At 35.0% G+C, this 12,166-nt stretch overlaps 1 protein-coding gene across 1 annotated transcript; it reads left to right on the forward strand.

Annotated features, from left to right (window-relative positions):
- The first annotated feature begins 1,245 nt into the window (after nucleotides 1-1,245).
- On the forward strand, nucleotides 1,246-3,020 carry LOC306911703 (uncharacterized protein). Its single transcript, XM_079487247.1, has 5 exons — nucleotides 1,246-1,314; nucleotides 1,397-1,507; nucleotides 1,966-2,103; nucleotides 2,195-2,305; nucleotides 2,544-3,020. The coding sequence occupies exons 1-5, from the start codon at nucleotides 1,266-1,268 to the stop codon at nucleotides 2,723-2,725; spliced, it is 591 nt and encodes a 196-aa protein (XP_079343373.1). The 5' UTR covers nucleotides 1,246-1,265; the 3' UTR covers nucleotides 2,726-3,020.
- The last annotated feature ends 9,146 nt before the right edge of the window (nucleotides 3,021-12,166 follow it).

A 12,166-nucleotide genomic window follows, 5' to 3' on the forward strand; every position in this document is an offset into this window, starting at 1 on the left:
ATACATCAAAAGTGATCTATAGGGCATGATATTTCCTGTTCTGCTATGATCTGTTTGTCATTTGGATATTCAAACTGCAATGGGTAATGTGGTTGCACAAGAATGGCTTCATATTAAACATGAAAAGAAGGTCTGTGGGATACAGACTTTCAGCAAAGCTCTGTCACACATCCCATTTTGCACATATTTACATGTTTCAAAGGATACAGCAAAGCATAAAAAAGGACCATTCAAAACTATCCGAATTATATTTACATGTGTTTTTTTGTAAATAGGCCTACTGTTTTTAAATGTAAATACTGTATACATAACGCACAAATACACCCCAGATTATTATAACGTTTTGAGGAAATAAAATATGTTTAAGTTGAATGTGGTGCTCGCTGATATTGGATGCTTTATGTGTAGACAGTTTCCAGTCTGGAGACGAGTGTTTTTGATTTATTCTTTGTAAAATGACAAGTGGGTAAGTTTAAAATGTACTTACACTCCTTTGTAATGCAAAGTACTAAATAGTGAAGTTGAGGCAACTCAGAATAATAAGGCAACCTATCACAAGCACCTTTTATGAGTTATGTCAACCAACTTAAAATATCAACAACTCAAAAATCTAAACATTAAATGACATAACAAAGTTATTTTGTTGGCTCCTGTTGATTATTAAATATATTCTAAAGAGAACAAAACATTGATTTCAAACAGTTTGTATTAAATGCACATTTTCATTCGGGCACAGCTGTTATCTAATGGTTAGTTGGATTGTACAGTATGTCATGGATTTGAGTATCAGTACTAGCAGAAAATTTAGGGACAGTTCTCTCTTCCACTCTTATTACCCTTCAGACGAGGTGCCTTACCACCAATTGCTCCTCAGGTATCAAAGCCTGTAAGCGATCAACGTCTAACTACTGTACAATGTTGCAACACCTCAGGGAAAACGGGGGGAACGGGAACTTTGATGAAGGAACCATTGAGGTGGAAAACAAAATAAATCACAATAAATAAGTTTCTGCAGACATTATTTTTTTAATGACAGACATCAAGGTAAAAGGATAAAACAAGATCACACACGAATCCCAGACATGTAAACGTCCAATGAAAATATTTTAAATAAAGTCATTCAGAACCTTTAAAGTTTCTATGAATTAAAGAATCCCCACCCTTTCTGAAGTTTTACCTCCTCATTCCAGTCTCCACCTTTTTCATCGGCTATAAAAAGGACCCTGAAAAATATTTTATTTTATTCTCCTCCTGACTCACCTAAGATGGATCTGAACATCTTCGTTGTTCTCTTTTGTACTCTTTTTACTGGAGGTAAGTAAAATACAAATTTCATGTTTTATTAGCTACAAATACAGATAATTTAATGTTTCTGCCTCATTCTGTTCTCTTTCAGGCTGCTCATTTAAATGTTATGGGTGCGCAGGCACTTCTTGTGTTCCCAAAGAAACGACTTGTCTCACGGCTTCAGAAACCTGTTTTAGTGGCACAACGGTAATAACTTCTGGTGAGTGTGATGGAGGGTTGATGCATTATTGCGGATGAAGGATCTTAGAATCTGAGTTACTCACAAGTGACATGTGTTTATCCAAGAGAAATACTGACTTGACACTACGGATGTCTGTGATTTCCTTTGATTCATTTACATTATTTTGATTACTGTTGCCATTTCTTTAGAACATCGTCACCATATTAAAAACCTTGAGATGGAGTCAATCCCTTTTTCTTTTTTCAGCAATTGAAGACAATGGGACCCAACAAAACAATACGAAGCATTAATAAATAATAAGTCAAATTAAACTAATATATGAGTTAATATGTAGGAAAATAAGAATAGAAACAATAATTTTTAATCTTACTCATCTCTCATGATACAAACACACACACAAATCTTCTGGGACACTCAAATCCTTTTAATATTTTACTGGTCATGAAGCATCAATTGTTTTTGTTGTTGTTTTTTAGGTGGCACTACGGTTACCACAAAGGCTAGGGGTTGTTTTCCGACAAAGAGCTGTATCAATGGATATGTTAACTTTGGCTTTTTCGGGACATCTATGCAGTGCTGTACCACAGACCTCTGTAATTCCCAAGATGCCCCAGGTATTGTCTTAGATATACAGTAACAGCACTAAACTAGACTGTATGGATACCGTAATGTTTGCATTAAGCTTAATATTGGTTTCGTCCACAGATCCCAGCTCTAACACCGCCACTGGAAAACAATGTTACAGCTGTGATGCGAACGGATGTTCAAACAAATTAAACTGTTTACAAATTGATGACATCTGCATTTCAGTCAAATGTGAGAATACAAGATTTTATTCCAAACATATGATACACGTAGATTGAATTACATTTTGAATTGCCCAATTTTTCAAGATATATTTTACAGCACAGTATATGTGCAAACGTGAATTGTACACAATTGCATTTAACATATTTGGAGATCTTTGAAGTTCATATTTGAAAATGTTTATTATATAAACAGTCATATCATTTCACCCATCAATTATGACCAAATTCTGTTCTCTTCACATCAGCAAATAGTACATCTCTGCCACCGACTTTAAAAGGATGTGCCTCCAAAAATTCCTGTGATTCTTTACCACAAAGTTTCAAAGACATTTCGTGCTGTCAGGGGAATCTGTGTAACAGCGCTGAGAGCATCACTCAGAATCTCCTCCTCTCATTGCTGTTCATGTTCTACATTCTCTTCTTCTGAATTCAGCAGAACTTCACACAACATAGCATGAGATTTGAAAGTGACATGCTGTATTTTATGTACTGGTGTGGACTAAGGAGAATTTTTATGTATAAAATAAAACACAACCTCTTGTAAACTTGATCTGGGGGTTTCTATTCAACACATTCTACTATGTAACACTAAAGAGTAAAAACAGAAACAATCATAATTTGTAATATAAAAATTTTATAATAATAAAGCATCTGCCAAGTGAATAAATGTGAATGTAATTGTTTATTTCAGTTGATAATCTTAATAAACACATAAAAACTTTAACATATTGTCCCTTCTTCAGTTTTTCTTCTTTCTGTTGTGGGGACTGAGAGGCCAAGGAAAGGAAACACCAGCTTTACTATGAAAATAATTTGTACCCAGGTCAAAATCTCAAACATAAATTTGTTGCAACAAATAAAGTACCATACCGTCAAACAAAGGGGAAAACTACCCAGCAAGGACGGAACAAAAACAGAGCTTATAAAGGAAAAGATCGGCCCATTCTGAACAAGAGGGGGAAACCAAGCATACATTACATTTAACACATAACACTAAACAAATCTAAATGGAATTAAACAAATACAGCTGAAATCTAAACTAAAGAAATGCGAAATGAACCAGATAATATAAACATAAGTAAAGAAATAAAATCAACAAAGATTCAACTGGAAAAATATAGAAAACAAACAAAGAACATCCAAAATCACTAAAACACTCAAAGGCTTCAGTTTATACAGTAAAGAGTCTGACTACTAATGAGTCTCTTTCTTACATCGTATCTTTACGTGATTGTTAAGCAGTGGCGGTTTTAGGCACGGGCGAACCGGGCAGTCGCCCGGGGCGGCATTTTTTCATGTCACGTGGGGGGCGGCACCGGCACGAGCAGTAAAAGAAACTCTGGGCCGCCGCAAATCTTATTATCTATTAATAATCTTATTATCCGCCGGTTATCTATTATCTATTCATTCATTTTGTGGGGAATTGGCAAATTGGCGCCCCTGTATGCTGAAAAGATAAAGGTATGCAACTATAATGTTCTCTCTGTATTATGATTAGTGTATCGATGTTGCCATGTTGTGTGAAATGACACTGCTGTGTTTAGCCTAGTCGTTAGAGCGCCCGACTCTCATTCAGACAGACTCCGGTTCGGGGCCCGCGCAGGGCAGGTAGAACCGACACCACTTAAACAACAATTTGGGTTTTTAGTCAACAAACACGAGATCTAATTTCACCATAATATTGTGCTTTGCAACAAAACTGTTACAAGTTCAGTTATTATTATTTATTTCCATCAGTTGGGTTAACGTAAGGTCCCGTAATGAGCAAACAGAATTTTCCAATCTGTAGCTAGTTTCTAAGACGAACATAACCTTTGCTATTTATTTGCTACATCACACATGTCATGAATATGAAGGTTTTATGCATGTTTATGACAACTGTCATTAAGTGTCATTCGCTCAATTATGACATTTTTAATGCAAATATTGTTTGTTTGAGGTCTTTGTTGACAACTTTACATTAACCAATACATCTTAACCTGTCATAATTGTCATAAAAACATGACATAGCAGATTAATAATTGAATGTAAGACACTACTTAGCTGGTGTTTCGGCATCTAACCATATTGTATTAGAGACTGAGAAACGGGGACACTTCTGTACTTCTGTTGGTTTTGACATTGGCTGTCATGAGGCCATTATAACTGTCATGAATCTTTTTCTGACCACTTTTTTTTCCAGTGGTACAAATTGAATGTCAGTAAAATATCATTAAGTGTTAATACTCTGTCAAATTGTTAAATTTATAACAATGTCATGTATACTTTTCTTGACCTCAACTACAGTGGTACAATTACATTTTAATGACAAATTCAATTTGTACCACTGTAGTTTAGGTCAAGAAAAATATGACATAATTTAGTTTTTTCGAGGGGGGGGGGGGGGGGCGCTCAAAGATGTTCTCGCCCGGGGTGCTATTCAATGTAGAACCGCCACTGTTGTTAAGGATACAATTTATGAGCATGGCCCACTTCAGCACAGCTCTTCAACAACTCTGATTGGCCAGTACATTCATACCATGAATTTGATTGGCTGTAAAGCGATGTCATCCACATTCGTCATCTTATTTAGATTACGACTGTCATAGCTAGTTTTTTAATGTGCAGGGACTGCTTTTCCTCTTTTATCTTGAATTTGGAGATCAGTTTTTTTCACCTTGTAATCTCTTTCAAAGTCTGTGTTAATTTCCGACCCCGATGTAAACAATGTATGTTGGCAAACGATACTATCTGTTAATGGAGCCTAACGTTAAGTTACAAAATGGAAAGTTGTTTAGGAATCCAAAGCCAAAGCTAAACAGTGAAACTTATTTAGAGTACGTAACATTATATTTTTAAGGCCCTACTTTGGTTTATGGAGTGTCTAACAACAAGTTTAGGTACAGATACGCTCATCCTCCTATCCGCGAGCATAGTGTCATGTGATTGGTCAGATGGTGTAGTCCGTAGTGATTGGTCGAACGCGTTTCATCGTGTGCCGCAAATGAAACACCTATCATCATTACAGGATTATGGTTTACAGGTGGTTCGATATTATATAAAGTGTGTAGCTTGAGGCCGAGTCTGACGAAGAAACATCCGAAGACGTTCATCAACAAGATGTTTCTAAGTGGCAAGTGACCACTCTTGTCATAAAAACGTCCAGTGTGACAACATGCATGTTGTGCTTTTGCTTATCATTGAAATAAAATATGTATATAATATATATATATATATATATTTACTTAAAATACTGTTAATACGTTAACAATAATATTATTACTGTGCATATGTTGCATAGAGCATTTTAGAAAGTACAGGTGCTTGTCATATAATTAAAATATCATCAAAAAGTTTATTTATTTGAATAATCCCATTCAAAAAGTTAAACTTGTATATTATATTCATTCATTACACACAGACTGATATATTTCAAATGTTTATTTGTTTTAACTCCAAATTCAGTATGAAATTCAGTGAAAAGGTTAAATATTGAAGACACCAGGTGCCACTCAAAACATCTGCAGAGGCCTTTAAATGGTCTCTCAGTCTAGTTCTGTAGGCTACACAATCATGGGGAAGACTGCTGACTTTACAGTTGTCCAAAAGACGACCATTGACAGAGTAGACTGCCTTTTTTACAAGCCGATAACTTTGTTATTTGTTAACCTTCGGACTAACAACTTGGCAGACTGCTTACTTTCAAACACTGCAACATAACACACTGACAATTGTAATTGTCATGATCTAATGTTACTTACTCTTTAAAACAAGATGCTTCCTTTTGTATATTTCAAAAAAGTATCCCTGCTAAGAATGATTAAAAAGACAGGTGACCTCTCTGTTTATAAACGCTGGGAAATAAGTGTAACGTTAGAAAGTAACGGCTCAACAATAATGGTATGGTTCAACAAAAACAATTACCTAGCAATGACTTGAAATGGCTAGCAAGCAAGCGTGTACGTTTTCATATACCATTTGTTTAGCAGATTATAGCAAGCCACTTCGATCGATATTCAAGTTTTACTTTCTCATTATAGCAAAACCATCTCTTGATCATTTTATTTACCTTCTGACCGACCAAGGTAGCAACTCAGCCTTGCTCTGCCCTAAAACTCTTGCGACTCAAGGTCCTGTTGCTGTCCATGGTGCTGATTCTGTAAGAATGTAAGAAACAACTAATGTGTGCTGTTGTTGGATGTAAAATGGAACATAAAAGGAGACCAGGACGAGACCTTTCCAACGAGCTCGGGTTGGTCCCGCTGCGACCTCGACAAACCAACATTAACCGATCCAGAAAGTCTTAGAGAAACAAGCCAGGACTCGTTGGAAAGGTGTCCGCCGGGGCATTCGAACCACGCTGACCTCTAAGTTAACCTTTCTGCATCCACCATTAAATGGCTTCAATACAATTCCAATTCATTTAGAAAGCACATATTAATACAGTAATGTTGGCCACAGTGCTTTACAAAATAACGTATAAATCAGCAAAAATAAATGATTAGGCAAAATTCTATAATTCTTCCAAATTTATCTTAGTCAAAATGAATTTTTCCAACTAAACTTGTTTTCTCCAAAAACTCAAATGCATCACCAAATGAATTCCATATCACTTGTCTCAGACCGACAAAAAAAATATGACTTGTTTTAGATTCATTAAGGCTTATTTCAACTCGACTCATTTCCAACATTACACCCACAGCACAATGACATCATTATATTGCTATTTTTCTGCTGAGTTTTCTTTCCGTCATATTTTTATGATTAACGCAACACAAAAATGTTTACCATTTCCATGTCAATATACATAATAATGTGCTCAGTTTAAATGTGTTTTTATATGATGTTTTTTTTAAACTATGGAGCTAATTATACTTGACTTAATTAAAAACTTGTTTCTGAAAAACAAACGTATAACCTTTTTATATTGTAGGGGCTAAGTCTTTAAGCAACTGAGTTGTTTGATCCCGGGATTTTAGCTGTACGCACTTTCCTCTTGTACTGTTGTTTGCTTCTTTGTTTCATTTCTATATAGAACGAACAGACCATTTCTCATTTGCATCACTATAGTTTATTGCCTCTACACCATCGTGCATACACTACATTTCGTTACACTGTACTAGTATATGTGTAATGACAATAAAGTTGAATCTAATCTAATCTAATCATATTCCCATTATATCCAATGTACATACAAACATGTAAAGCTTAAGATGTCCATTTATTATTTTAATTTGTTTTATTGTTTTTTAGCTTATGGTGTCAATGGATTACTTGCGTTGTTTCGCTTTGCCTTTGCGGTAAAAAAAAACTTTTTGCCCTTCAGGGTCAAACACCTGCCTTACAACAGTAGCTGGGTCACTTAAATACAAAATGCACCAGCGTGTTGACAGCGCCACTCAGTGGCTAAAATAGAAATAGCACACCTTAACACAGTTTGGCTCCTACACCACTCAAATTTGTGTCGGTTTAGTCTAGTTTAGTTTTATTTAAAGTTTGACATGGCAGGATATTGAAGGAAAAAAACCCTGAAATGTGTCAAACAAAATACATACTCATAAACAACCTTATGCACCTAGTTATAAGTGGAAAAAAAACAGTTGTACAGAAAACCCTGAAATACATCAGGTTATTTATTGTTGTCTCTTATAACTTTATACACAATATAATTTTTTTCTGTTCCTTGTACAAAAAGAAGATGATTCTGGTTCTTTAAATGGCATGGACACTTGTTCATATTTCGAATTTACTATGTGTGATATGTGTGAATTTACTAAAAGTTAATGCATACCCATAGAATGTTTGTCAACCAATCAGATTGAAGCATTCAACAGACCCGTGGTACACTATGTACCTTGGAGATCTACATCTTTTTGTTTTTGTTCATGAGTCTCTTGTTTGTCTTGAGCCATTAAAACGTTTATTGATCTTCAGAAAAATCAGACAAATGCATATTTCAGCCCTTTTCCAACAGCGGCTGTACGATCTGTCTTTTCACATTGAGAAACACAATTATTACGAAACATTTACGGATGCTCAAGAAGGCAACACAATACATTATAGATGTATAGTTCACCCTAAAATAAAAAAATTAAGATCCTGATGAAACCTCTCAACATTGACATCTCAAAGCTTCTTTTGCATTCAAGAAAGAGTCATATACAGGTTTCAAAAGACATGAGGGTACATGAGGGTGGCTGAACTATCCCTTTAAGAGCAAATGTAAACTTTTGAAAAGGATGATCGGTATTGTTAATTGTTATTCTTTCATCTTCTGGGAAAATATCCTCTCTAGCTTCTGGAGGGTTTTTGAAAGGTTAGAGTTGAATATACATGAAAAAAACGATATTGACATGTATTTCTCTTACGCAACCTAATTTCCTCCTGCTGTTCTGTTCAAGTTGATGTTAGTTTTGTTTTAATAAATCACTTTTTGTTATAGATGGAGTTTATAGGGGCAGTTTTCTCCTCCTCGTGTGTCCACTGTTCTTCTACTTACTTTGTCACTGAATTCAGCACAACTTCAGATTCTACAAGACCACAACCAAGAACCATTATATATACATCGCAACGCTTTACTATGGTTGTGTATTGCTTATAATTGCTGTTTTCCCCAATGTATACTTTAATATTACTGCAAAATGTTTTAAACTAGTAGAAACAAATTATTTATAATTATTTGTATTTACAAAATATTTGAAACGGGTGTTTTACTGCTAAGCAATATTTCACACACACAATGCCGGATCTATGACATTGTGTGTGAGATCCTGTAGAATGTGTTTTCTCTTTGCAAAACTGATTATCAATAAACAATGAAAAAGTATTTTTAAAAGAGTAAGGATCATTTAAAGGTCTATAATATTTCAAAGCTGAGCATTATTATGGCTTGACTTTTTCAATGTAAGTCACTTCTATCTCATTTATTTTAAAGCAGTAATTTAGTATGATTTAATGGTGCAGGATGAGTTACAAATAAAGGTTTTTTTTTCATTTCTGTTGTTCACTAAATCAGTTTACATGTAGTCTACGGTATTGGAGTGGTTAACTGTATATGCTGACTCCACCAGCAGATGGCAGCAGGTTGTCTTTTTCATACACACAGGCAACATGGTGAATTCAAGAGTGTTTTCATCTACTTGGAAGAAGATGTAAGTAACTCCAGAACAAACAAAGAACTTTTAACACACACGCACGCACACGCACACACACATATGTTTTATTATCTCCATGGGTACAGTCCAGGCGTAAAGAGTTGTATACTGTACATACTGTATATTTTATCCCCTAACCCAATCCCTAAACCTAAAGTGCGTAGAAAACTTTTACCATTTTTAGATTTTCTAAAATTATCGTTCTGTTCAATTTATAAGCTTTTGTGACCGAGGAACCTCAATATTGGTGCCCACAGTAACACGGGACCTGACTTTTGGTATCAACAGAATCTTAAAGCACAACATCAGGGACATGAGGAATAAATCAGCTGCACTGGACTTCATGTTTCTCATGGCTGGAATACACTACAAGACTTTTAACTAGACATCATACACTTGCATCATTTTGAAAGTTTCAGATAGAAACACACTATCAAATCTGCAGAATTTCTGCAACAAGTCCAGACTGGAATCTGGGCAAAAGTCTTGTAGTGTATTTTAGCCTTTAGTTGCTGATAGTAGCACATCCTTGAATGCATTCACACTTGTGATCCTTTATCCTCAAAGGGCTGTCTTAAATCTGACCTGGCCAGACATTTTACAATGCAAGTTCACAATGTTAGCAAATGATAGCAACACTAGATCAGGTGTAGCGAGAAAGGTATATACTGTATACAGTATATATGAAGAGTTTGGTTCCTAAATGAGATATTTGGTTCCAAAAAATTACAATTTGTTTGCACATTTAAGTCATATTTACCTAAATATGTATATAGAAACAGAGTTTCAATTCTCACAAACAACACTTAAAGAACAGTGATGTTCGCTGGAAAGAAAGAGCAGCCGCAACAATCTTCTGTGGTAACACCTTCCTTCAAAACTGTGTCAAGACCTCCAGATGTATTCATAACACAAAATCCACTCTAAACCCTAAGCATCTAGTCTCATGGCAGTTCATGACACATGGGGCCAAATCAAATCATCATTTATTGAGATTGGACGAATTCACACGAATGAGCAACCTCCAAATAAAGATATGTATTCCCTTCAGATTGCGTTTATGTGAAAGATTGACACAGTGAAATAAAGGGAAATTCTCATGAACTCAAATCGATAGATTACAGTTTGTGACTTTCGTATTACAATGAGACTATGTTGCACCCAGATCAAATATTAAAGGAGTTTTCTCCTCCTCATGTGTCCACTGTTCTTCATCTTTTTCTTCAACTCTACAAGGCCACAACCAACAACTGCAACAACAGAAAACACATTTCAAAATCCTTCACTTAATCAGGTTTGTGTGTTGACTTGGTTTTACTGTAATACACCAAAAGCTGTATACCAAATTATCCAAAAATCCATTATATTATTAAATTGTTACTTATCAAAGTACAAACCAAAATCTTTTTCAGCAAAAGGTGATACGGTGAAATCACATGCTTTAGTGATATCCACGCACGTTTCTCATCATGACACACATACAGTACACCACATTTCAACAAGAACAGAAATGGACACAATGTGAAGATTCTTAGGAAAATATTAAAATAATGCCCGATGCTGATGCTGATGGTGAAATCTAACAGAAAAATTAACATTGGCATTGTGTTTTAGACTTACTTGAATTGTATTTGTGTATACTGTATACATTCTTTACTTGACTGTTACTTGTTTTAACATTATAATTTACTCTTTAAATGTTGCCCTTATTTTGTACTTTAGCACTACTGTGTTTCGTTGAATATTTTGTACTATGTATCAACAAATACAGTACATTTACATTTAGTCATTTAGCAGACTCTTTTATCCAAAGCGATTTGCAAAGAGTTCAGGGAGCAATATGCGTCATAAAAGAGCAATAGTACGATAGGAGCTAATACAAGTTACCAGTTTCAACAAAAGCTAGACCACTACCTGTTGAGAGAAGAGTTAGTCTTTTTTTTCTAATCACTCAAATGAATCATAATTCCTATCATTCTGCACTTCGAATTTCTACCGGAAGTAGACATTTGGGGATGTATAGAATACACTTTTTAACATACTACGATTTGGGACATACTAATTCTGTTTTCAAATAGGAAGGATAGTATAGCGAATTGGGACGCAGCGTGTATTTTCAGTATTGGGTGAACTGTCCCTTTAAACTCTGTGGATCATTGACAGTGCTCATTGATTTACCTTACTGATAGCAAAACCATCAAAATACATAATATTATATCTGTTATTGATCCTCTAATGAAGCATCACAGGCTTCATTAGGTTTTGCTCAGATCTAGATCTTGTGTGTGTCAAGACTAAATCATAAGGTTCTTTCTATGCTAGAAGACAAAAGTATATATTTAAGTAATAAAAAAAGGTAAAAAAAAAGGTTGTTGTTAAGTGATAAAATGATTTGTTGGTATGACGTCCGGCTTTTATAAAGTTGCCATTCTCACAACAACACTTCAAGGAAAGTACAGCACAATAGGAGGAAAGAGCAGCCACAACAACCTTCTGTGGTTTTCTTTCTTTATAATTGTGTCAAGACCTCCAACTTCAACAACATTCTTTTTCGTTAATAAGTAAGTAAGTAAGTAAGTAAGTAATTTATTGCCATATCAACAACAGTTGATTGGAATTTGTCTTAGTGCCACTCCAGTTAAAAAGGCAATACATAAACATACACATAACATACAGTACATTAAAAAAAAACCCTCACATAGACAATCATTCAAACCAATACAAGACTGTAAAAA

The sequence above is a fragment of the Barbatula barbatula genome (assembly GCF_947034865.1).
Source record: "Barbatula barbatula genome assembly, chromosome: 22".
Lineage (NCBI taxonomy): Eukaryota > Metazoa > Chordata > Actinopteri > Cypriniformes > Nemacheilidae > Barbatula > Barbatula barbatula.

Coding starts and splice junctions, on each gene's coding strand:
- LOC306911703 (XM_079487247.1), top strand. CDS start 1,266: ATGGATCTGAACATCTTCGTTGTTCTCTTTTGTACTCTTTTTACTGGA. Junction 2,104..2,194: donor TAATTCCCAAGATGCCCCAG/GTATTGTCTTAG, acceptor TTTCGTCCACAG/ATCCCAGCTCTAACACCGCC. Junction 2,306..2,543: donor CATCTGCATTTCAGTCAAAT/GTGAGAATACAA, acceptor TCTTCACATCAG/CAAATAGTACATCTCTGCCA.